We start from the raw sequence: 27,121 nt of genomic DNA, 5'->3' as shown, positions 1-27,121 counted from the left end.
CGAATGGCCTCATTCTGTACTATAGGGTTTCTTTGATTTCTATGATGATTTCTATCCATAGCAAATCTTAATAAAATCAAATTTACAATTATTGAATTCTATATATTTAATAAAATTTTGATTTGTGACAAAGTGAAGCTGTAGTACCTTTAATCTAAAGGCAATCGAGATGAATCCCAAAGAAATCATTTGGAAATTGATAGCCAGAACTGCTTTGCAAACCCAATGATTAGCAGTTGATGGATTTTGAGCAGTGATTTTTAATTAGAATGTTAACAAGAGCTAACAGGCAATTGTTCACATAGCCAAGGATGACTGAACAGTAACTGTAGACATACACATAGTATATACAAATCATATATACCAGACAGATTGTAGATGATTTGAAACATAGAAACAGGAGCAGGTCATTTGGCCCTTCTCAACTGCTCTGCTATATAAGGAACCTTTCAGGATCTTCGTGCACTTGGAGTTTGAGCAGGGTCAGAAAAACTTTCAAACTATACAATTTTGGGCAACTTATCCTGAAGCAGGTGATTTTGTCAGACCAAGTAGATACAGTATTGCACCTTCATGCAATATGATAGGTTTCATTTCTTAAACAACCTAAAGGTTGCCTTCCTGAATATTTATGTGGGACTGAGTGCCATGTGGTGGCAAGCAGAAAAAAAGGAAATACAAAACACACTGTGCACAGAACATTTATAATAAACAGCCTGGAGGGAAACTGTGGAGCTTAATGGAAGAAATCCTAAAGAAGCAATTTCGAACTGCTTGCTAAAGCCAGATAGCTGATCTGCAATCAAGTCATTATGAGTCAGACCCAAGTCCCATTAGAATCAAGATACATTGGCATTTGTTGCACTCACACCAGCATGGAATTGATGCTCTCCTCTGTGCAATTTCCATTATGGTCAGGAGTGACATGTTGGCTAAGTACCCCATCAACTTGTGAAAAAAACTAGCTTTACCAGTTGGTGGAACTGGTCAATGAATTTATCTATCTCTGGTTTGGATTTTCCACAAATGCGCCAGGAACACATCACCGCTTTGTGACAACAGTGATAAACCAAAATCAAGCAATAATCTGGATCCAGTGACTTCTTTTTACCGATTTAAGTTCTCTATCCCTCTTTCCTGCCTCATAGTAAATGAAAAATCACAAGACTCTAGAAATGAGTAATACAACATTCTTGCTGAAGTTGACAAAATCAACATTTTCAGAATTTGTTTCCAGACTCAAATTATAGCAGGTAGACTTTAATGTAATGAAGCATGAGGTCATCCATATGGGATCCCAGAAAGACAAACATGTTCTTAATTGTGAGAGACTAAGCTGTGAATGAGCACAGAATTTATATGCCCACGTGGATAAATAACTAAAAACTAATAAATAAGTCTAAAAAAAATCAAAAGGTGAATGGAATTTTGGCCTTAATCTAACTCAAAGGATACAATAGGAGGAAGTCATGCTTTAGTTGAATAGGACATTGGTCAGATCCTATCAGGGACAATGTTTTCAGGTTTTGATCTCTGGCCTCAGAAATTATATAAAAGCAAAATACCGCAAATGCTGGAAATCAGAAAATAAATCAGAAAATGCTGGATGTGCTCAACAGGTCAGAAAGCATTTGTACAAAGAGAAATAGAGTCAGCATTTCAGGTCATAAGAGTCATAGAGGTTTACAGCATGGAAACAGGCCCTTCAGCCCAACTTGTCCATGTCACCTTTTTTTAAACCACGAAGATAATCCCAATTGCCCACATTTGGCCCATATCTCTCTATACCCATTGTACCCATGTAACTATCTAAGTGCTTTTTAAAAGATAAAATTGTACCCGCCTCTACTACTACCTCTGGTAGCTTATTCCAGACACTCACCACCCTTTGTGTGAAAAAATTGCCCCTCTGGACACTTCTGTATCTCTTCCCTCTCAACTTAAATCTATGCCCTCTAGTTTTAGAGTCCCCTACCACTGGGAAAATATATTGACTATCTAGCTGATCTGTGCCCCTCATTATTTTATAGACCTCTATAACGTCACCCCCTCAGCCTCCAACCTTGCAGAGAAAAAAGTCCCAATATTCAGCCTCTCCTTATAACTCAATCCATCAAGTCCCAGTAGCATCCAAGTAAATCTTTTCTGCACTGTTTCTAGTTTAATAATATGCTTTCTATAATAGGGTGACCAGTATTCCAAATATGGCCTTACCAATGTCTTGTACAACTTTAACAAGATGTCCCAATTCCTGTATTCAATGTTCTGACCAATGAAACCAAGCATGCTGAATGCCTTCTTCACCACTCTGTCCACCTGTGACTCCACTTTCAAGGAGCTATGAACATGTACCCCATACAGAACCTCTATGTTCTGTAACTCTCCACCACGCCTTACCATTAACTGAGTAAGTCCTGCCCTGGTTGAATCTACCAAAATGCATTACCTTGCATTTATCTAAATTAAACTCCATCTGCCATTTGTCAGCCCACTGGCCCAATTGATCAAGATCCCGCTGCAACTGAAGATAACCTTCCTCACCGTCCACCATGCCATCAATCTTGGTGCCATCTGCAAACTTACTAACCATGCCCCCTACATTCTCATCTAAAGCATTAATATAAATGACAAATAATAGTGGGCTCAGCACTGATCCCTGAGGTACACCATTGGTCACAGGCCTCCAGTTTGAAAAACAACTCTCCACAACCACCCGACAGAAGCCAATTTTGTATCCATTTAGACACCTCACCCTGAAACCCGTGAGATTTAACTTTCTTCAACAACCTACCACATGGTACCTTGTCAACGGCCTTGCTAAAGTCCATGCGGACAACATCAACTACACTGCATTCATCTACCTTCTTGGTTACCCCTTCAAAAAGCTCAATTAAATTTGTGGGACATGAGTTTCCACTCACAAAGTCATGCTGACTGTCCCTAATAAGTCCTTGCATCTCTAAATGCCTGTAGATCCCGTCTCTCAAAATACCTTCCAACAATTTACCCACCACAGATGTGAGGCTAACTGGCCTGTAGTTCCCAGGCTTTTCCCTTCATCTTTTTTTAAACGAAGGGACAACATTTGCCACTCTCCAATCTTCAGGCACCTCACCTGTGATTATCGATGATTGAAATATCTCGGCTGGGGACCTGCAATTTCCTCCTCAGCCTCCCACAACGTCCTGGGTTATACCTCATCAGGTCCGGCAGATTTATCTACCTTGATGCGCTTTAAAACTTCCAGCATCAACTTCTCTGTAATATGTACACTCCTCAAGACATCACTATTTATTTCCCCAAGTTCTTTAATATCCATGCTTTTCTCAACAGTAAATACTGATGAGAAATATTCATTTAGGATCTCACCCACCTCGTGTTGATCCGCACTTAGATTACTTTGTTGACCCTTAAGAGGCCCTACTCTCTCCCTTGTTACTCTTTTGCCCTTTATGTATTTGTAGAAGCTAATGACCTTCAGCAGAACATTGTGTTCACTCCACCTTCTTCAAATCTCTCTCGCATTCAGATGGTCTGTTTGTGCCATTAAAATGCAACTTGATTACAAAATCAAGTAGCAAGCAATAATTGTTACACTACACAAAAGTCATCTTTCTTTTATTTTAAAACAGTACTTCATAGTTGTAGATTTTCTCTATTGCTTATGAATTGCAATTACTGAGCTAGACAATTGAGAGTGAACCCATCACCTTGTAATATATGTTCCATGTAATTAGCATGAATGGAATCAGTTGTTTCAGGAAAGGTCTATTAAAACTCTCTCCTGATATTTTAAGCGAGCACATGTAAGTAAGGCTGATTTAAGTGCTCAAATGCACAGCAAAAACATAGTCAATTCCCCATTTGCTCAGTCTGATCTGACCCACATTCAACTGGGAGCATTGGACTGAAGCTACTGTATGGTCCAGGGCTAAATAGATAAGATTCCAGGAGGAGATTGAATCCAATTAAGACAGAGAGGGCACAGGGAAAGCATAGGTGAAAATTATCTACTTGGCATGAGGAGATAACAGGACGAGGCTATAGCGTTTCCACATGTGAATTGAAATATTTACAGGAGGATGCTATTGTATTTTGCTTGAGGAGAGGCAGTTGGACAAGAATGTCCTGTTGTAGCAGAGCCCTGAAACTTTTATCAGCTATCTGAAGTTTGAAGCTTGGCAGCAGAATTAAGGATACATCTTGAGTATTTTTGGAAATACATAGGTTTGCCTTCATAGATCAAAGACATTTAATCCATCACTATTGCTCTTCAAGCAGTCTGTGAGGATTCTTCAAGAAAAGCAAATTTTTCAAAACAACAGGGCATAGGTTTAAGGTGCGAGAACAAGGTTTAAAGGAGATGTACGAGGCAGATTTTTTACACAGAGAGTAGTGGGTGCCTGGAACGCGTTTCGGGGCTGGGGGGGGAAGTAGCGGAAGCAGATATGGTAGTGACTTTTAAGGGGCATCTTGACAAGTACATGAATAGATGGGCTTAGAGAGATATGGTCCCCGGAAGGGTAGGGGGGTTTTAGTTAAGGCGGACAGCATGGTCAGTGCAGGCTTGGAGGGCTGAAGGGCCTGTTCCTGTGCTGTAATTTTCTTTGTTCTTTGTTCTCTAATACTTGGCCATAGATTTAAGGCAACTTGAGGAAATTATTGATCAAAATGCAAGCACCCTGAAGTTTAAAGGTGGCATGTTGGTTCTATAATAACTGCTGAATTATGTAAACTGCTTTGGGTAGCAGCTTTATAGACTGTACCAGCTCAAGTGAAACTACAACGGTTCTGCTCCAGAAGAAGTAACACCTCTCAAAAAAAAATCCCTTCACAGTGGAGCATAATTATTTTCAGAAGAGCATTTGGGCATCCTTTGGTTAGAGACAGCTAAACCAATGTGCTTTGCCTTATAAGATATGAACCAATGACTGACCTTGCATGAATATCTGATTCCCTCAACAAAATACTTACCTTTATCCAACATCCTTGGCAGTGATGCACAGCAAGGATGGGAATCAAATTCATGTTTTGGTTGAAAAAAAATCAAACTATATTTGGAAAGCAAGTCAGACTTCACTGCAGGTTCATTTCAGCCTTCACAGAACACGACGACATATTTTAAAGTACAGACTATGATTCCTGTCAGGATGCAAGCTCCATGAACATTACTACCCCTGTGGTGCCTTATCCAAATGTTCATTTTTTAAAAATTCATTCGTGGGACATGGGCATCACTGGCAAGCTAGCTAACATTTATTGCCCATTCCTAGTTTCTCTTCAGAAGATAATGGTGAGCTGCCTTCTTGATTCAGTGCAGTCCATGTGCTGTGGGTTGACCCACAATGCCATTAGAGAGGAAATTCCAAGATTTTGACTCAGCGGCTATGAAAGAACAGCGATATATTTCCAAGTCAGGATGGTAAGTGGCTTGAAGGGAAACTTGCAGGTGGAGATGTATCTGCTGCCCTTGTCCTTCTAAATAGCAGTGGTCATGGGTTTGAAAGATTCTGTCAAAGGATCTCTGGTGAATTGCTGCAGTGCATCTTGTAGAAAGTACACACTGCTGCTACTGAGCATCAGTCATGGAGCGAGTGGATGTTTGTAGTTGTGGTGCCAATCAAGCAGGCTGCTTTGTCCTGGATGGTGTCAAGCTTCTTGAGTGTTGTTGGAGCTGCACCCAAGAGCAAGACCAGCTAGTTAACTATGAGGGTTGTGGTAAGCATACCAATAGGTATCATTTTCCAGCAGTGATCACCGAATCACCATGATTTAGTAGAAACTAAAAGGAGTATTGATATCCCCTTTTACTATCCTAACAAGGGGCATCACGAGGATTCTGCCCAACGACTCAAGATTAAATCAAGTAACCCAGTAAACATCTGTAATTTAAAATGGAACCTTCTTGGTCTGTTCAATTTGGTGTCTGATTTTTTTTTGTTTCCACTACTGTACAATAAAAAACTTAGCCGAACCATTTATATTTTTGTACAACTGTGCAACCAAAACATTTTCATCTGAACAGCTGTAGTGAATGTTACCTGCCAGTAAAATTTTATGTTAAGTAAATCAGACTGGAGAACTTAAAATTAACTCTAATGATGTCAATCTGACACAGGTGATCAGGATTAATTTACTCTCCTAGAACCAATGTTAAACAAGAAGGATGGATAGGATAGAGGTGGAAAGACTCTTCCCGCTCAAAAAAGACAACAGGACTAGGGGGCACAGCCTCAAGATAAAAGGGGGGCGGTTTAGAACGGAGTTGAGGAGGAACTTCTTCACTCAAAGGGTGGTGAATCTCTGGAATTCTCTGCCCGTTGAAGTGGTGGAGGCTGCCTCGCTAAATATTTTTAAGACGCGGGTTGATGGGTTTTTGATAGGAGAGGGGATTAAGGGTTATGGGGAGAGGGCGGGAAAGTGGAACTGAGCAGCGACAGATCAGCCATGATCTTATTGAATGGCGGGGAAGGCTCGAAGGGCTGGATGGCCTACTCCTGCTCCTATTTCTTATGTTCTTATGTTCTTAAGCCAATCTTTAAGATATTATATAGGAAGTTACATCTAGGCTGCAGATGTCAGGAGCAGAGATTTTAAAAAAAAGAAACTGGCCCAAATCAATGCCATCAAAATAAAGTGTGAAAAAAAAAGTCAAATCCATCAGATTATTGTCTGAGAGCTCACATTTAAAATCTTTCTTCTGCGTTGGGAAAGGACGTCTTTCTTTAGGTTGAAGGCCGAAAATGGTTACCATATCAGGGAATACTTCAACCAAGTTAATCAATCCCAAACCCAAACATTTTCATGTTAAGCAGGGATCGGAGCAATTAAGAAACATAAGAACGTAAGAAATAGGAGCAGGAGTAGACCATCTAGCCCTTCGAGCCTGCCCCGCCATTCAATAACATCATGGCTGATCTGAAGTGGATCAGTTCCACTTTCCCGCTTTCTCCCCATAACTCTTAATTCCCTTGCCTACCAAAAACCTATCTACCCGTGACTTAAATATATTTAGCGAGGTAGCCTCCACCACTTCAATGGGCAGAGAATTCCAGAGATTCACCACCTTTTGACTGAAGAAGTTCCTCCTCGACTCCGTTCTAAACTGCGCCCCCCCCCCCCACCCCGCCACTTATCTTGAGGCTGTGCCCTCTAGTTCTGCTGGTCTTTGAGCGGGAAGAATCTCTTTACCTCTACCCTATCCATCCCCTTCATTATCATATACGTCTCTATAAGACCCCCTCTCATCCTTCTAAACTCCAACGAGTACAAACCCAGTCTATTCAGCCTCTCTTCATAGTCCAATCCCTCATCTCCGATATCAGCCTAGTGAACCTCCTCTGCACTCCCTCCAAGGCCAAAATATCCTTGCGCAAGTGCGGCGACCAAAACTGCACACACTACTCCAGCTGCGGCCTCACCTGTGCCCTGTACAGTTGCAGCAAGACCCCCCTGCTTTTATATTCAAACCCCCTCGCTATAAAGGCCAGCATTCCATTTGCCTTCCTGATCACCTGCTGCACCTGCAGGCTGGGTTTTTGCGACTCATGAACAAGGACCCCCAGGTCCCTCTGCACCGTAGCATGCTGCAGCTTTTCGCCCTTTAAATAGTAATCCCTTCTACTATTATTCCTGCCAAAGTGGATAACCTCACACTTGCTAACATTGTACTCCATCTGCCAGGTCCTCGCCCACTCACTTAGCCTATTCAGATCCCTCTGCAGACTTTCCATACCTTACGCACAATTTGCTTTTCCACTTATCTTCGTGTCATCAGCAAATTTCGACACCCTACACTCAGCCCCCTCCTCCAGATCATCTATATAAATGGTAAATAGTTGAGGCCCCAGCACCGATCCCTGGGGCACTCCACTAGTCACCAACCGCCAATCAGAACAGCACCCATTGATACCAACTCTCTGCCTCCTATTAGGCAACCAATCCTCTATCCACGCTAACACCTTACCGCCAACTCCATGCCCCCTAACCTTCTGAAGCAACCTTTTGTGCGGCACCTTATCAAACGCCTTCTGAAAATCGAGACACACCACATCCACCGGTTCTCCTCTGTCTACCGCACTAGTCACATCCTCATAGAATTCCAATAAATTCGTCAGACACGACTTCCCCTTAACGAATCAGTGCTGCATCTGCTCTATCAAACAATTCTTCTCAAGGTGCCTCGCTATTTCTTCTTTGATGACGGATTCAAGCATTTTTCCCACAACAGACGTTAAACTAAGTGGCCTATAATTCCCTGCCTTTTGCCTACTACCCTTTTTAAACAGCGGCGTAACATTAGCCGTTTTCCAATCTTCCGGCACTTCCCCGGAATCCAGCGAGGTTTGGAAAATAATCACTAAGGCATCTATTATCACCTCTGCCATTTCCTTCAGAACCCTGAGATGCATTCCATCCGGTCCTGGGGACTTGTCCACCATCAGTCCTGCTAGTCGATCAAGCACTACCTCTCTAGTGACAGTGATCGCATTCAAGCTCTCAATTCCTACCATCCTTCTATCTTTAATACCCAGCAAACTATTCGCGTCCTCCTCCGTGAAGACTGAGGCAAAAAACTTATTTAAGGCCTCAGCATTTCCTCATCCCCCACCACTAAATCCCTCCTCTCATCCTCTAAGGGTCCAACATTTACCCTAGCCAGCTTCCTCCTCTTTATATATTTATAAAAATTCTTACTATTCTTTTTTATATTTAGCGCTAGTTTAGCTTCATAGTCTATCCTTCCTTTCTTTATCATCTTCTTCGTCAATCTTTGTTGATTTTTAAACCTCTCCCAATCTTCTACTCGCCCACTACTTTTAGCCACTCTAAACGCATCAGCTTTTAATTTAATACTTTCCTTTAATTCCTTTGGTAACCACGGCTGATTATCTCTTCTTCTATGATCCTTCTTTACCATTGGAATAAATTTCTGCTGAGCACCGAAAAAGATCTCCTTAAAGATCCTCCACTGTTCCTCAGCAGTCCTACCAACCAATCTGCGCCCCCAATCTACATTTGCGAATTCCTCTCTCATCCTATCGTACTCCCCTCTGTTCAAACAGAGGACACAGGTCCAGGACCCTACTTTCTCATCCTCCATCTGCATCAAAAACTCAACCATACAATGATTGCTCTTCCCAAGAGGATCCCTCACAACAAGGTCCCTAATTCTACCTGCCTCGTTACACAACACCAGATCTAAGATAGCTCGCTCCCTCGTCGGTTCCATCACACACTGTTCAAGGAAACTATCCCGGCAGCACTCCAAGAACTCTTCCTCAAGCCCACCGCGTCCAACATGGGTCAACCAATTAATATGTAGATTGAAATCCCCCATAATTAACGCCATTCCATTCCTACACACATCATTTATTTGCGTGTTTATCGCCCGCCCCACCTCCAAGTTATTATTTGGGGGCCTATAGACCACACCCACCAGCTTCTTCCTCCCCTTACTGTTCCTTATCTCCACCCACAACAATTCCACGTTCTGCTCTTTGGAGCCTATATCTTCCCTTACTACCACCCTGATACTGTCCCTAATCAGCAGAGCTACCCCTCCCCCTTTTTCCTCCCGTCTATCCTTCCTAAATACTTGATACCCCTGGACATTCAGCTCCCAGTCCCTGTCACCCTGCAACCACATTTCCCCGTAATGGCCACCAGATCATATCCATTTGTGCTGATCTGCGCCACCAGCTCATTCACTTTGTTCCGAATTCTTCGTGCATTCAGATAAAGTGTCTTTATCCCAGCCTTTATCTGGACCCTATTTGAAGGAACGCTACCAACCTTTCTCAGTAACATGCTTGTAAAAAAGACCAGTCCAGAACACCATGCTTACAATACCATTCTTGCATTGCCTCCGTGTATCGGAAAATCTAGGGAGTACATTTAAAATGTTCATTTAAATATGCAGATACGATTCCTGCCCTTGCTAGTTGAGAGCCAGATTATGTTCGGGAGGAGTAGGTGGAGGATACTGATGAGGTTTTGCATTGGTGCAGAATAGGCAAAACCACTCAGCTGCATTACTGCTCTAACACTTTCAGACAAAGAGTCTTTAAGAACATAAGAACTAGGAGCAGGAGTAGGCCATCTGGCCCCTCGAGCCTGCTCTGCCATTCAATATGATCATGGCTGATCTTTTTGTAGACTCAGCTCCATCTACCCGCCCACTCACCATAATTCTTAATTCCTTTACTATTCAAAAATCTATCTTACCCTTAAAAACATTCAATGAGGTAGCCTCAACTGCTTCACTGGGCAGGGAATTTCACAGATTCAGAACCCTTGGATGAAGAAGTTCCTCCTCAACTCAGTCCTAAATTTGCTCCCCCTTATTTTGAGGCTATGCCTCCTAGTTCTGATTTCATCTGCCCGTAGAAACAAACTCCCAGCTTTTATCTTATCTATTCCCTTCATAACTTTATAAGTTTTTATAAGATTATCCCTCCTTCCCCCAGCCCCATTCTTCTAAATTCCAATAAGTATAACCCCAGTCTATTCAGTCTCTCCTCATAAGATAATGCTCTCAACTCTGGAATCAACCTAGTACCAGTTCAAGTGTTAGTTTTACACATGGACCTTATCCACTGATCCACTGGGAAATATATCGCCGTTCTTTCACTGTCGCTCGGTAAAAATCCTGAAACTCTCTTCTTAACAGCACACTTTGGATGTACCTACACCTCAGGGACAGCAGCATTTCAAGAAGGCAGCTCACCATCACCTTCTCAAAGTCAAGTATGAATCAGCAATAAACGTGGGTGCAGTCAGTGAAGTCAACATCCCACAAGTGAATAAAAACACCTTGAATATTTCCATACAAAGAGATATGTTGTCCAAGCACTTTGTCTTGCTCTCATTGGGACAGATGCAAAAATGCCAAATTTCAAAGGGAACAATAATTTACAGTGCAGGAGAAGTCAGCTCTCATTGCTTGAGACACTTAGCATGGCAACATCTTGATGAAAACTTTGAGAGCAGATACACAGGTCACTGAAGTGACAACGCAAGTAGAGGACATAGTCATAGACACGCTTGCCTTCGTCAGCCGGGGCACTGTGTTTAAAAATTAGCAAGACACGTTGCAGCTTTATAGAACCTGAGTTAGGCTACACTTGGAATATGCTGTTCAATTCTGGTTGCCACACTACTAGAAGGATGTGGAAGCTTTGGAGAGGGTACAGAAAACATTTACCAGGATGTTGCCTAATATGGAGGGCATTAGCTACGAGGAGAGGTTGGAGAAACTTGGTTTGCTCTCACTGGAACAACGGAAGTTGAGGGGCAACCTGATAGAAGTCTACAAAATTATCAAAAGCATGGACAGAGTGGACAGTCAGGAGCTTTTTCCCAGGGTGGAAGAGTCAATTTCTAAGGGACATAGGTTTAAGGTGCGAGAGGCAAGGTTTAAAGGAGATGTACGAGGCACTTCTCTATACACGGAGAGTGGTGGGTGCCTGGAACTCGCTGCTGGAGGTGGTAGTGGAAGCAGATACAATAGTGACTTTAAGGAGCATCTTCACAAATACATGAATAGGATGGGAATGGAAGTATATGGCCCCCTGAAGGGTAGGTGGTTTTAGTTTAGTCAGGCAGCATGGTCGATGCAGGCTTGGAAGGCCGAAGGCCCTCTTCCTGTTCTGTAATTTTTTTTGTTCTTTCATCTTAATCCAACAATAAGAAGTACATTTTCAACTTTTACTATTATGATGAAATTTCAAAACTTACTGTTGGATCTTTGGGACATGAAAAGAAATCCAGGTCATTATTCTTATCACTTTTTTAAAAAACTGAATCAAAATCACAAGACACAGGGTTGGCCCTTTGCCTTGGAACTACTCCCAAGAGTTATGAAATATAAATAATTATTTTCTCAGCTGACGTATCTCATACCTCATTGTACAGGCATCTCATAATCACTAAAACCTGAAGATTTGTACATTGAAACCTGTCACAGTTACAGAGCTGCTAAGAGACTCATATGACATCTGGGGCAGTCCACGTTCATTTGAAAAGAGAACCAATAGGTTCAATAGACATAATCATTTGCATCCAATAAGCTCACCTTGGTAGCAGCGTCAGTGAGTCTGCCCGGATAATGATTTCCCACACCAGACCCTCAATATGGCCAGTACCCTTTCAATAACCAATGACTGGAACACTATCAGTCCTGACATCAAAGCCAATTCCAGACACTGGATGAACAACCCTTTCAAAGCCAATAGAGAGAAAGAAGGTTACATGACTCGACTGACCATTTTGAAATCTCTATGTGCCTTTGAGAACTGAGAAACAGCTAGTCTGCTGTTTTATCAGCAAGAAAGGACTCTAGCTGCTCAGCTGAGCAAGTAATCAGGTTTCCATCTCTCAGCTTCTTCAAGTCCATCTCTGATGGAAGGTTATATACCATCACTAACATGGAATACATTTTAGCAGTGAGAAAAATGTACTAATAAGCAGTCATGATCTGAAACGTTAACTTTGCTTCTCTCTCCACAGATGCTACCAACCCAGATTAGTATTTTCAGCAGTTTATGTTTTCATTCCTGAGAAGCAGTATTTGTTCCATAACAATCCTTACCAGTGCTGGAACTCAATTAAAAGTTCAAATTTTAGTTATGTCAAGGCGTTGGTGGCTCAGCAGCAGAATTAATAATTATTTCATGTTCTACTTCATTCTATACTTCTTCAAAATTATTGTCACAGCTCATAGGCTGACAGTAATTACAGACAGTTAAGACAAGTGGTTACCAGCTAGTACTTACCCTAGTGAGGTGGATGACCCCTTGGGATGTAACTGAGCAGCCCATAAAGCCCACGTATTGCAGCAGAGGACAATGTTCCGCAAATGCTTTCACCGATTTATCTGTCACCTGCACAGAAAGAAGTGTGAAAAAACAAATTAGTCCAACAGTCACAAAACTGCAAAACAACATGTACATCTTTGGAAAAGTTTTACCTAACTCCATAGGACAACTCATGTGAAAGAACATATCAGCTAAAAAGTTGTTTTAGAACATAGAACATTACAGCACAAACAGGCCCTTCGGCCCACAAGTTGCACCGATCATATCCATACCTACCAGGCCTGTCTATAACTCTCAATCCCATGTACTCACCCAGAAGTCTCTAAAAGACCCCAGTGAGTTCGCCTCTACCACCACCGATGGCAGCCGATTCCACTCACTCACCACCCTCTCAGTGAAAAACTTACCCCTGACATCTCCTCTGTACCTGCTCCCCTGCACCTTAAACCTGTGTCCTCTCGTAGCGACCATTTCAGCCCTGGGAAATAGCCTCAAGAATCCACCCGATCTATACCTCTCAACATTTTATAAACCTCTATCAGGTCGCCTCTCAATCTTCGTCTCTGCAGGGAGAAGAGACCTAGCTCCCTCAACCTAAGGCATGCCTCCCAATCCAGGCAAACATCCTTGTGAATCTCCTCTGCACCCTCTCAATGGATTCCACATCCTTCTTGTAGTGAGGTGACCAGAACTGCGCACAGTACTGCACATGGGTTCTGACAAGGGTCTTATAAAGTTGCAGCATTACCTCCCAACTCCTAAACTCAATCCCTTGATTAATGAAGGCTAGCACACCATACGCCTTCTTGACCACATCCTCCACCTGCGAGGCCTATTTAAGAGTCCTATGGACCCAGACCCCAAGGTCCTGCTGCTCCTCAACACTGCTAAGAGTCCTACCCTTGATATTGTACTCCTTCATCCCATTGGACCTGCCAAAAATGGACCACTACACACTTATCCGCATTGAAGTCCACTTCTCCACCCAGTCTTGCATCCTATCTATGTCTCGCTGCAACTTCTAACATCCCTCCAAACTATCCACACCACCACCAACCTTCATGTCGTCGGCGAACTTACCAACCCATCCCTCCACTCCCTCATCCAGGTCATTTATGAAAATAACAAACAGCAAGGGTCCTAGAACAGATCCCTGGGGCACTCCACTGGTGACCCAATCAAAATAAATGAGATGCTTCTCAACTTGGAGATCGTCAATTTTATATTATCTGCAAAAGCTGCTTTTGTCAACCTGCACAAAAATAGTTATAAGTAAAATGAAGGAATTAAATGTTGGGATCAATAAGAAAATAGGACTTCTATTTTACATCATGAAAGATCATGATGCATGCCTGTAAGTAACATACCGTCTGTGTTCTCTCCTGTTTGGATATTTCTATTTTAAAACTGAGTGACTTGCTGTGACTTAAGAGTCTGAAATGTCAACCAGATGGGTTTTTGAAGAAAAGCTACAATGGGTTCATGATTACCATTAAACTTATCCTTCCAGATGTTTTATCAAATTCAAATTCCACCATTTGCCATGATGGAGTTGGAACCCTGGTCCCCAGAGCATTACCCTGGGCCTCTGGCTTATCTAACAACAATACCATGACTCCACCACAGCCATCTTCAGCCAGAAACGCCGATGCCAGTCTCCAGCCAATTCAATTCACTCCATGGGATATCAAAAAACGGTGAGAGGCACTGGATACTGCAAAGACAATAGGCCCTGATAACATTCTGGCAATAGTACTGAAAACTTGTGCTCCAGAACTTGCCACTCCCCTATCCAAGCTCTTCCAGTACAGTTACAACATTGGCATCTACCCAACACTGTGGAAAATTGCCCAGACATGTCCTGCACACAAAAAGCAAGACAAATCCAACCCGGCCAATTACTGCACAGTTTACTCTTGATCATCAGTAAGGGGTTATCAACAGTGCTATCAAGCAGCACCTGCTCAGCAATAACCTGCTCAGTGACACCTAGTTTGCATTTCGCCAGGATCACTCAGCTCCTGACCTCATTACAGCCTTGGTCCATTGGACAAAGAGCTGAATTCCAGAGGTGAGGTGAGAGTGACAGCCCCTAACATCAAGACCACATTTGACTGAGTGTGGCACCAAGGAGCTCAAGCAAAACTGGAATCAATGAATATCGGGGCAATCTGTCTGCTGGTTGGAGTCACACCTGGTACGTAGAAAATGGTTGTGGTTGTGGAGGGTCAGTCATCTCAGTTCCACAACATCTCTGCAGGAGTCCCTCAGTATAGTGTCCTAGGCCCAACAATCTTCAGGTACTTCATCAATGACCTTCCCTCCATCATTAGGTCAGAAATGGGATGTTCGCAAATGATTGCACAATGTTCAACATCATCCATGACTCTTCAGATACTGAAGCAGTCCATGTTCAAATGCAACAAGATCTGACAATATCCAGGCTTGGGCTGACGAATGGCAAGTAACATTCATGCCACACAAAGGTCAGGCAATGATCACCACCAATAACAGACACTCTAACCACTGCCCCTTAACATTCAACCGTGTAACCATCACTGAATCCCCCACTTTCAACATCCTTGGGGTTACCATTGACCAGAAGTTCTATGAGGATGTGTCTAGAGTGGTGGATAGAGGAGAGCCGGTGGATGTGGTCTTTCTTGATTTTCAGAAGGCGTTTGACAAGGTACCTCACAAGAGGTTATTGCAGAAGGTAAGGGGGCATGGAGTTGGGGGTAGGGTGTTAGCGTGGATAGAGGATTGGCTGTCAAATAGGAGGCAGAGAGTGGGGGTCAATGGGTGCTATTCGGATTGGTGGTTGGTGACTAGTGGAGTGCCCCAGGGGTCGGTGCTGGGGCCTCAGCTATTTACCATTTATATAGATGATCTGGAGGAGGGAACTGAGTGTAAGGTGTCGAAATTTGCTGATGACACCAAGATTGGTGGAACGGCAAATTGTGCGGAGGGTGTGGAGAGTCTGCAGAAGGATCTAGATAGGCTGGGCGAATGGGCCAGGAACTGGCAAATGGAATTTAACGTTGGCAAATGCGAGGTGGTCCACTTTGGTAGGAATAATAGTAGGGAGGACTATTACTTACATGGCGAAAAACTGCAGCAGGCGACGGTGCAGAGGGACCTCGGGGTCCTTGTGCATGAGTCGCAAAAACCCAGCCTGCAGGTGCAGCAGGTGGTCAGGAAGGCAAATGGGATGCTGGCCTTCATAGCGAGGGGGATTGAATGTAAAAGTAGGGAGGTCTTGCTGCAGCTGTATAGGGCATTGGTGAGGCCGCAGCTGGAGTACTGTGTGCAGTTTTGGTAGCCGCACTTACACAAGGATATTTTGGCCTTGGGGGGAGTGCAGAGGAGGTTTACTAGGCTGATACCGGAGTTGAGGGGGTTGAGCTATGAGGAGAGGCTGAATAAACTAGGGTTGTACTCGTTAGAGTTTAGAAGAATGAGGGGAGATCTCATTGAGACATATAAGATGATGAATGGGATGGATAGGATAGAGGTGAAGAGACTCTTCCCGCTCAGAAAGGACAGTAGGACTAGGAGGCACAGCCTCAAGATAAAGGGGGGGGGGGCGGTTTAGAATGGAGTTGAGGAGGAACTTCTTCATTCAAAGGGTGGTGAATCTCTGGAATTCTCTGCCCGTTGAAGTGGTGGAGGCTGCCTTGCTAAATATTTTTAAGACGTGGGTTGATGGGTTTTTGATAAACGAGGGGATTAAGGGTTATGGGGAGAGGGCGGGAAAGTGGAACTGAGCCACGACAGATCAGCCATGATCTTACTGAATGGCGGGGCAAGCTCGAAGGGCTAGATGGCCTACTCCTGCTCCTATTTCTTACGTTCTTATGTTCTTATGTAAACACAGTGACTACAAGAGCAGGCCAAAGGCTAGGACTACTGCGGTGAGTAACTCACCTCTTGCCTCCCCAGAGCCTATCCACCATCTACAAGGCACAAATCAGGAATATTTCCCACTTACCTGGATGGGTGCAGCTCCAACAACACTTAAGAAACTTGACACCATCCAGGACAAAGCAGCCCACTTGATTGGCACCACATCTACAAACATTCAATCCCTCCACCGCCAATGCTCAGCAGCAGCAGCAGTGTGTACTATCTACAAGATGCACTGCAGCAATTCACCAAAGATCCTTAGACCTTCCAAACCCATGACCACTTCCAACTAGAAAGACAAGGGCAGCAGATAAATGGGAACATCACCACCTGCAAGTTCCCCACCAAGCCACTCACATTCCTGACTGGGAAATATATCACTGTTCCTTCTCAGTTGCTGGATCAAAATCCTGGAGTTCTCTCCCTAACAGCATTGTGGGTCAACCCACAGAACATGGACTGCAGCGATTCAAGAAGGCAGCTCATCACCACATTCTCAAGGACAACTAGAGATGGACAATAAATGCTGGCCAGCCAGTGATGCCCATGTCCCATGAATGAATTTAAAAAATTATAATCAGGATCACTCAGTTTAGCAAACTATTCATTAATTGGGAGCACATGCCTATTTCAAATTGAAATATAGTCTAGCAGGTGACTGGCCTCAAAACATAATAGGTATACAACATCATCTATGAACTCGTAGTTCCCTGAAGGAAGATTCAAGCTCTGGAAATATATCAGTAGATGTATACTTGATGACTCTTGAGCAGAGCCAGCCAGACAAATTACATTCTAACAATACACTTAGAATGTAAAACTGCTTTATTGGAAATGGTCCTATTACCATAACTGAATTCCCTTGAGGCCACACCTTTAATTTTTTAAACATTCATTCTTGGAATATGAGGCATCATTAGTAATGCCAGCCTTTAGTGTCCAATCTTTATTGTCCTGAGAATGCTTTATATAACTGAGTGACTTGCAAGGTCACACCAGTGGTCCAGTTAAGAGTTAAACACATTAGTGTGGGGCTGGAGGCCTGGCCAGGTTTCCTTCCCTAAACGACATTAATGAGCGAGTTGGCTGGGTTTTTATAACAACTGAACAGCTACATCATCACTTTTACAAATAACAGCGTTTTATTTCTGTAATGACTTCTATCAGGCCATTGAGGTTGGCCTATTGGAGTATGAACTCACTGATTAAGGATCCCTTTCGTACCCGATGGGCATCACATGGACTGGGGTGTATTATTGACCTCTTTAATCACATTTTAATTGATGTTTTAACTTCCTTTTCCGCTTTGCCTTTTGTTTCGGACAGTTCCCCTCCTTTTCAGGAGCTGCTCTTATTTTGAGTTAATCTGATATTATTTATTTGACTGCACAACAAAAGATTAAGTCTCTGATTAAGGATCCAATTGATGAGCCAATCAGGGAGTCTTTGCACTTAACTGGGAATGTCAGTTCCTCTGACACCCCCCTGGATGTAGACTGCTAACTGCAAGCACTCTGTGTACTGCTGTTAGAGTTTGTAAATAAAGGAATTTTGGTGAAGGACTTTGGCCTTCAAAGACTCATTACAATTTCCATGATTTTTAAAACAAATTAAAATTCTTAGTTGCATTTTAGGATTTGGACTCAAATTCTCTGGATGTTTAGTCCAAGGTTCTGAATTACTGATCCAGTAACATATTACTCTTTTGCATCCAACGACATTTCTGATTGATGGAAGTACAGCAGATTAATGTATATGTGGGGATAAGAGAACAGGGTGATAACGCAGAAGGACAACTGTAATCTTACTGAATGGAGAAGTCTTAAGGTACGTATGGCCTATTCCCATTTATTCTGTTCTTATATGTCGCACTCAACTTGATCATTTGTTTAAGATCATGGAATTTTACTGCCACATCTATCATGGGAATCAGAGTGGATGAAGGGAGGAGCATAGGAAGGTCTGTTGACCTCAGGCGGGATTTTACAGTTTCGGGACAGTTTACGAGACCGTAAATTCCTGTCTCACATTTGCAATCTTGCCAGTCAGGTTGAGACTTAGCCACATGTGAGGTAAAGGATTTCACAGATTAATAATGTGCAAAGTATACTGCAGGCCTAGATATATGACACAACCACTATGTCAATGGCAGATGATGTTCACATTTGCCATTGGAGGTACCCAGAGGTCAGATGCAATGTGTGAAAGCAATCCAAGAGGAATCTAATGGGAAATGCCACTTCATTGATAAGGAAATGAGCCAATTCTGCCAGCCTCTTAATACTTAATTCTAAATCATGTTTCAGGAGCCACTATTTTGAAGAAGCTTCAAAGGACTGAGATTATAATGTATTTGGATAAATTGTTTAATAAAAAGCAAGTTGTGACTTGTGTATGTAGGCCATGATAGTGTAGTGACTTTATTTTGTGTTTGACAATAAATATCTTTCTTTCCACTCAGGCTTCTGCGTTTTTACAAGCAGGAGTGAAAGATTTTAGCTATGAGCAAAGATTAGGTAGAACAGGGCTGTTTTCTTTGCAACAGAGGAAGCTAAGGGGAGATTTAATGATTTATATAAAATTATGAACCGGATAGGAAGGGCCTACTTCCATTAATAGAATGGTTAAGGACCAGGAGTCTGGATTTGAAGCAACTGTTGGAAGGATTAGCAAGGCTTTGAGGAAAATGTTTACTACCCAGAGGGTGGTGGGGGTCAAAACTCAATGTCTGAAAGCATGTCAGAAACAGAAATCCTCGGCTTTCTAAATAAGTATGTATGAAACTGCACTTAAGGTGCCATAGGCTACAGACCAAGAGCTGGAAGGTGGGAGTAGACTAGATAGTTTTTTCTGGTCAGCTTGGACCCAATGGGCCAAATGCTGCTTTGCCGTGCTACTGTTTAAATACATGAGCTTGTTCCTATGATGCCTCCTGATTTCTTCATATTCTGTTCAGCATTAATTCTGATACCATTTGTGTTAGATCATTTATCCACTAACAGAATGGTTAACCCACAAAAAAACTGAGCAACAAGAATATAACAATTCAGATAACAGCATAACATGCCAGGAACTAGCTCGTGGATTCCTCTCAGAGTGGGAACTAAAATCGCATCACTATAAAAGTTACTTGCTGTAGATTATCTAATAGCTCTTGTATAGGAAGGTGATGCAATTCTTGGTAAGATACAGTGACACTTCAGGGCAGGCAATGAATGTGGTCATGCCAATGTTACCATCATAAAAATGCATTTAAAAATTCTCTTCACAACAGAGAGCTGGACTTAGGCTGTTCTACAACCATTCTTTTTAGTGCTGGTTCAACAATTGTAAATGAGGAAATAGAGGATTCCAATCCTCTGAAACTCACTTTCTTCCCATCAGCTCACAGACGATATAAAGGAAGAATTATTCATTTACTGGGCAAAAATGTAAAAAATACATGCCAGGAGTAGGTTTAATCTCACCTCCTTTTACTTCTGTGATGCAAAATAATTCCCTACATCTTATATTATTCCAATATGATTAAGGACCCATTTGTTCATACATATGGAGACACGAGTAATCAGAGTGCTACATCATTCACTGCTGCGCTACAGGCAGAATACCAGTCTCCAGTACATGATGTGATCTGAGTAATATATTCGATGAAGCTCCTGTATTTAAGTTTAAACGTGGGATTATTTCAAACCGCTGGGAATCACGAAACATAAAACAGTGGTGGCAAGTGTCTGTAAAACCAAAGTATTATTTAAAAAAAACGCTAAATTGAACCAAGAAAATCAACCCAAACAAGTGCAGAGAGAGAAAGAGAAAAAAGCTGAGTGAATTGTGTGAAAACAAAACGGCCATCACTCCAGCACCGGATTAATTGGGAGACTGATGATGTCGTAGAAACATTTGAGAATTTTAAACAAATCTGCAAATTGACATTTGGTAGTTTTCTAAAAGGCACTAGTGGAAATGAAAGGATCAACTCCATTCTTCTGTAGTCAGAAGAAAATGGATTAGTTCTGTTTAATAGCTGGGAAATCAGTGAGAATAGTAAAAACCCAGACAAAATTTGAGAACTTAAGCAGACATTTCCATTCAAAGTCAAACTATCAGATCCATCACTATGAATTTTAAAGTCTGAGGCAGGAACTAGGTGAGACTGTTAATAATTTCTCAGTGAGATTAAGGAATGTAGCCAGCAAGCATAAACTAAAGGAAATGGATAAAAGGCTGTTATCAATTCATTTGGGATTCTGCATAATCTGATGCATCTGCTAAAGACTCTGATTGGAAAATACAAGCTCACAATGTGACTGCCAGGGCACAAGAAGCCATGAATGGATGCTGACTACCCAAATGGTGAGCCTTCAATTAAGTCAACAAAATGGCAGCAAAGTTGACACAGTGAAACTGCAACAAATAACGCACCCAAGACAGAGAAAGATGAGCAAGAGCTGTGGGTGACCACAAGGTCACAGGCAGAAGGAAGCATATGGATCGAACTGCAGAGTTTGTGGAGAAGATATGCAGAACAAAGCGAGAAGATTGTAAAAGAGATACCAGAAATACATCAACAGGATAAATGAGAAAGAATCCAAAATATCCATGCCCTGGCGGATAACAGTCAGTGTGAAGTCACTTTAGACATAGAACCATACAACTGCATGAATGTGACAGTTCCCAGAGAACAGAAATACACACAATCATTCAGATCTAGAAGAAAGTGAGGAATAAGCCTACAACTACAAATCCAAAGCTGGACCTTGATAGCAAAGCACAGGATAATATCATCCCACTCAGACGACACAGGCGGATATTTCCTGAAAATCTGAAATCAAATGGTTACCATAGAAAGATGATTGAAAACTCAGCAACATGGCAGCATTTAGTGGAACTCAGATTCAACTAGGAATAACCCAATGAGGGACTTACAAAGGAAGATCCGAAACTTGCCTCATCATCACTCTGAACTACAACTCTCAAAACTTCCATTAAATCATCTGCAGAACTACTCAGCAACAGAAATTACAAGACAACTTTGCCAAGAAATCTATAACCTCCAATTGACCACGAGCAAGTAAAACAACAACCCATTGATTCACATGTAGAAGTAGGTCAACATTTCAACAAACACATCCGAGTTGTTGAGAGGACAAACTGTACATGTACAGTATCTAATCATGAAAACCTGGAACCCAGCAAAGATTGTCAGTGAAGCTTAGACTCCAAGGTCATACGTCACTTGGAATCAAACCAGTGGGTGAATAAGAACAGAATCTATATTTGACCTACATCTGACCTGCAAAAACACAAAAGGTCATCAATAACACCAGCAACACCGCTAACCAGTGAGGCAACATCAACAGTATTAACAACAAGCAATGGGACATCAAGAGCATTAGCAGCAAGTGACTCATCAGCAACATCAAGCAGAACTCCGACAACACACGTCACCCCCAGTGGGCCAACTCATCAGAGAGCACTAACTACAATTTTTGTTTTTATTCCAATTCAATCCAATCAAGTCCAATTCAGAGTCTCAACAAGTTGAGACATTCCCAATCCAAGCTGACAAGACAGGGCTCTCACCTCCTGTCTTGGGCTTGATCTACATGATCCAAGCTGATTGGACTCAGCATAGCTCCTCCTCCAAGGCTTGATCTCATTTGCATCTTAGACAAAAGGCCAAGATGCCACTTTAAAAAATTGCTTCAAATGAAGCTGAAATGTAACCTAATGACTTCAACCAAGTGCAGCATGTCAATACTACACTTGATCTTACAAATCCACAAGAAAGATCCACAACTAACTGATACTGTGAATAATGTTTTTTGCGAAAATGAAATAACAGACTCAGTGTGTTCAATTTAATTACAGAGTTTAATTGGTAATCTTTAATTTAGACATAGTTTGTAAAAAGATTCATGATTGGCATACTTATATTAATATATGGAGGCATTATATTTTTTCAGAAAGATGGATGTTATATTATCCTAACATTATTCCAGAGTTTTATATTCATGTGCACGTATACATAAGTATCCAAAGTGCCACATCACTTACGACTGCACTACAGTGAGGGTACCAAGAAATAAACTGTCCATAGTAAATGGTGTGATCTGAAAAATTCATTCAATCCAGCATTTGAGTTTGAAAGTGTGATTATTTCATACTTCACGGAACCACAGACATAACACTACCCAATGTGGAACCCGGGCTGTGTCCAAGATGTGACACAGCAGCTGGAAATTTCCCCACATCTGGTTTCAGGAATCTGTACAATGGCGTGTAAGGACATAATTTTTGCACAATGTTCTCTATTTCAGCAATAAAAAGAAAGTAATCCATCTGTACCAAATGTACCAAGGTGTAAAAATAAGTATGAGCTTTTCACTAAGAAAGCAAAAGAACCTTTACAATGAAGTTACAGTCCCAAGTATAGTGCTTCATGTTATACAGGATATAAATACCATGGAGAGATTGAAACTTGTGTTGGAATATATTTGCTAAGAACCAGGCTTCCTGAATTAGTTCCTATTAATCCCGATAGCAAATTGAAAACTGAACCTTAGCGGCCTTCATAATTTTTCTGAAGATTTAACAACGCTCCTCCAGTCAACCCCTTGGAGTGTTCATTTGAACTTCTAGGCAATGGACACATTCCCAATCAGGTTTATTCATGGCAGTCTTTAACCATGGGCATTCTGCAGAAGCAACTATTTTAATTGCAAAAACTGAACACAAACTCCTATTTGATCTAATATTTATAAATCTCACTGAGCACAGATAATCCCCCAGTCAGTCTCAAAGGAAGCCTTTCACTTTACACTCCAAATAATCTTGTTTTATTAGCACAATAATATTTTGTGAATAATATGGAAGAGCAGATTTAATAAAATAGCAGTAAGCAATAGAAATAAACAATTTCCTCAGTATCCATAATGTTCAATGATTGTGAATATGGAAGTAACTCAGCCTGAATATATATGATTACTCCAACTCATAAACACATCATAGTCAAACATTGTTTTTATTGATTATTATTATTGGAATTCTTAGCTAAAGAACTAAACCCATTGTACAAAATTGAAAAAGGTAGGAAGGGAACAATGGCATCATATCTGTTCACACACATACGTACAAATACATATTACATATACATAAAGCATGTTTAATGTACTAAAATGTCCCGAGGCACTTTACAGCATAATCAAACAAAACTTGACACCAACCCATCCAAGAGATACAGGTGATAGGTCGGTTTTAAGGAGTATCCTAGATGAAGAAATATAGAGGTGGCAGAGAGGTTTGTGGGGGAATTCTGGAATCTGGGCTTAGGAAGCTGATGGCAAGGTTGTCAATGGAAAGATTAAAATCAGAGATGCACAAGAGACTGGACCTGGAGGAGTGATGTGTCTCACAGTGTAAGACTGTAGGAGATGACAACGGTAGGGCTAAGATCATTGAAAGATCTAAAGACCTGAATGAGAACGTCATGACATTGAGGAACCAGGAACCACATAGGTCAGCAAGTACAAGGGTGATGTATGAATGGACTTGGTATAAACTACGGCACAGGCAGCAAAGTTTTGGATGAGCTTAAGTTGATGAAGGGTGAAACTCCAACTCTAGCTAGATTGGAAAGACGGTCCATTGTTTCTCATGGGTGAATTCACTCTGATATGCATTTGGGAACTAACCAATCACATGGGTGGTGAAAATTTTCTGCCATTAGTCAGCTGATTTAAACATTAAACCCCCTGAAAACATCAAAAAGATAGTTAGGATGAGGTAAAACATTGCCGTTTGGCTTTCACTGCATCTAGCTGAACATTAATTTGATCCCTGACTAAAAAAAATGAAATGTTCTCATTAAAAATCTGTAGTGTTGGTTTCTAATGACTTTTCACATAACAGCAGATAGCAGATGAGCACATTTGTAACTAAACCTGTTGTTTACAAATTGTTTAAACTCTGCACAAAATTAACTGTCTCCCCCAGGAAGACAGGATTTTGATTAGTGATACTTCACTGCAGAATTGAGATTGCAGTCCAAGATCAAAAGTTATGCCAAATCTTGTTATAATTAAGTTGAAGATTTCTTTGGCACACTTGGAGCTTGTAATGAGAATATTGCAGCACTAACACTGGAAAAGGTGGAAAGACTTTAAATAATCAGATGTGTAGCATCCACCCTTTTAACCTTTGCTTCTGCCCTGGACTTGGAAAACTGTCAATGCCATATTAGATGGCATTTTATCACAACAGGAAGGTAAATGTCCAATATAATAGAACCACACTTGGAAATTATACCTGTGCATTTATATAACTAAGAAAGGGTCTCACTCTCTATGAACTGACCATGAATACTGAGTGCAAGACTGAGTAACTGGATGTATAATAGGTCACATCACAAGACAACAAACTGTAAAGTCATCTTGAACCATTGTAATCATCACAATGCGATACTGGGAGGCAAAAAAGGATTTAAAACTGATTCAGCTTGCTCTGATCACAAATTTAGTGGAATGCATCAGACAGCAGTTACACCCATGCCTTGACAAAAACTCACAATCATACTAAATTTAAACATACATCTGTGTGGAGATCTGGTCAAAGAACACATTCACTTCTGATTTGCTCTTTAGGGATGCAACTTGCACATATTGGGGATGATTCTCCGATCCTGCTGTGTGATTTTTTTTAGTGCAGCAGGCTGGGAGATTTTAGCAGGTCTGGATTAGCATGATCCATGCTTGGTACCTGGCCCCGGGTGCATCTTCCAGCGCCAGATTTCTGGCTCTGTCATCACTGTGCCAGAAATAAACATCAAGCTGCATTATGTATTCAATTAAATCTATTTCAACTATTATCAGCGGGCCCAGGACTCGAGTCTCCAGGCCCACTAGCCTCCACCGCCAACAAGAACTATTTCACTCCAGTGAGGTTTACAGTAGCCCCTCACTTGCAAGGAGCTGGCAGCCCAACCCACTGGAGTGAGGGGAGGGGGGAGGGTGCAACTGAGGCTTCATACAGGGGAGGGGGAGGGGGAGTGCCACCTGAGCACCTTGGCAGTGTCAACCTGGGCCCCCTAGCACTATCCAAGGGGTAAAGTGGCAATACCAGGTGCACCCTGGCATTGTCCATCAGGCAAAGGGCAGTGTGAAAGCGGTGAGGTCTCAGAGTGATTGGTGGGGTTCGGGAGTCCCGCTGTTGCTCTGCATACAGATCGCAAGCAGAGGGAAGGAGACCAGCAATCACAGCTGGTCATTGGGATGTGGAGGGGGAGGCAGTTTCAGGCTGGACCCGGACACGCTTAAGGAGCAGCGAATGGGCCATGGGAGGTGTTGCGAGAATCATGAGTCTGGCCAACGATCGAGCTGGCCAACAATCGGGAGGCCGGCAGACAGGGGCCACTGCGCATGCATAGATCTCGGTACTGACAAATCGGTGCATGTGCAGTGGCCTGCTCCGTGCTATGCTGCCAGCCTCGCCAATGGGAATAGGCCATCCATTGATTTCCAATGTGATTTATGCTGGTGCACTCAGCAGTGCACAGAGTGTGGGAGAGTCTTCTCAGAACTCTCACTGAAAAAACCAGTGTGAGTTATTCCATTTTTCACAAAAATTCAACAATTGGAATTTTTTTGGGAGAATCGCCCCCATTATATACCAAATCCGGTACACAAGATTTGAGTTTCACTAAGAACTGGTTGCTCCTTAAATGACACTATGAAAAGTATTTCCAATGTTAATGATCTAATTGTGTGACACACACTGCTGCTACTTGTCAACGTCAATGGACTGAATTTTCAGCTGCCATCAGTGGTGGTGGAGGCGAACTCGCTGGGGTCTTTTAAAAGACTTCTGGATGAGTATATGGGGTTTTATGGGATTGGGGGTTATAGATAGGTGTTGATGTGATCGGCGCAACTCGTGGGCCGAAAGGCCTGTTTGTGCTGTACTGTTCTATGTTCTAAGTCGAGATGACTTGGGAGCCCTGTAAATCTGACAGGTGGGTACTGATTTCAGAATTCCCAACCCCATTCCTGAGCTGAATGATTTTTGTTAGTACTGTTACGAAGTTACATATATGAGGTTGGTGTTTGACAAATGTAAACGTTGAAAATAAATTCTGAAACCAAAAGAAGAGATTATGTAGCATTGGCTCTTTAAAAAGCGTGTGTTTTGTGCCTGGATTTTTAAATTGAAGAAAGCAGGCTGCAGAAGCCAATTTTACAACATTGTGTCAAAAGCCAAGAAGCCAGAGTTCCAACATAACAAACAGACTTTTGGATTGGACCAATGAGTTTAAAGCAAACACTCAAAAACACAGAACCAACTGAATTTAAATGTGAATGTTGTTGACAGCCTCAAGCCATTCAAACTGCAAAAGTGTGAGA

The 27,121-nt window shown here is 42.0% G+C and overlaps 1 protein-coding gene across 4 annotated transcripts in view; it reads right to left on the bottom strand.

Moving 5' to 3' along the window:
- fbxl17 (F-box and leucine-rich repeat protein 17) overlaps nucleotides 1–27,121 on the bottom strand; it is a 753,967-nt gene that overhangs the window by 488,852 nt on the left and 237,994 nt on the right. For all 4 annotated transcript variants that reach the window (XM_080189041.1, XM_080189042.1, XM_080189040.1 and 1 more), the window contains exon 6: nucleotides 12,777–12,884. In XM_080189041.1, the coding sequence (XP_080045167.1) occupies nucleotides 12,777–12,884 (108 nt within the window). The remainder of the gene's footprint in view (nucleotides 1–12,776; nucleotides 12,885–27,121) is intronic.

The sequence above is a fragment of the Carcharhinus amblyrhynchos genome, chromosome 5 (genome assembly GCF_965287045.1).
Source record: "Carcharhinus amblyrhynchos chromosome 5, sCarAmb.v2.hapA, whole genome shotgun sequence".
Lineage (NCBI taxonomy): Eukaryota > Metazoa > Chordata > Chondrichthyes > Carcharhiniformes > Carcharhinidae > Carcharhinus > Carcharhinus amblyrhynchos.
The sequence above is the reverse complement of the archived record's forward strand: the minus strand, read 5'-3'. Positions and strand labels throughout refer to the sequence as shown.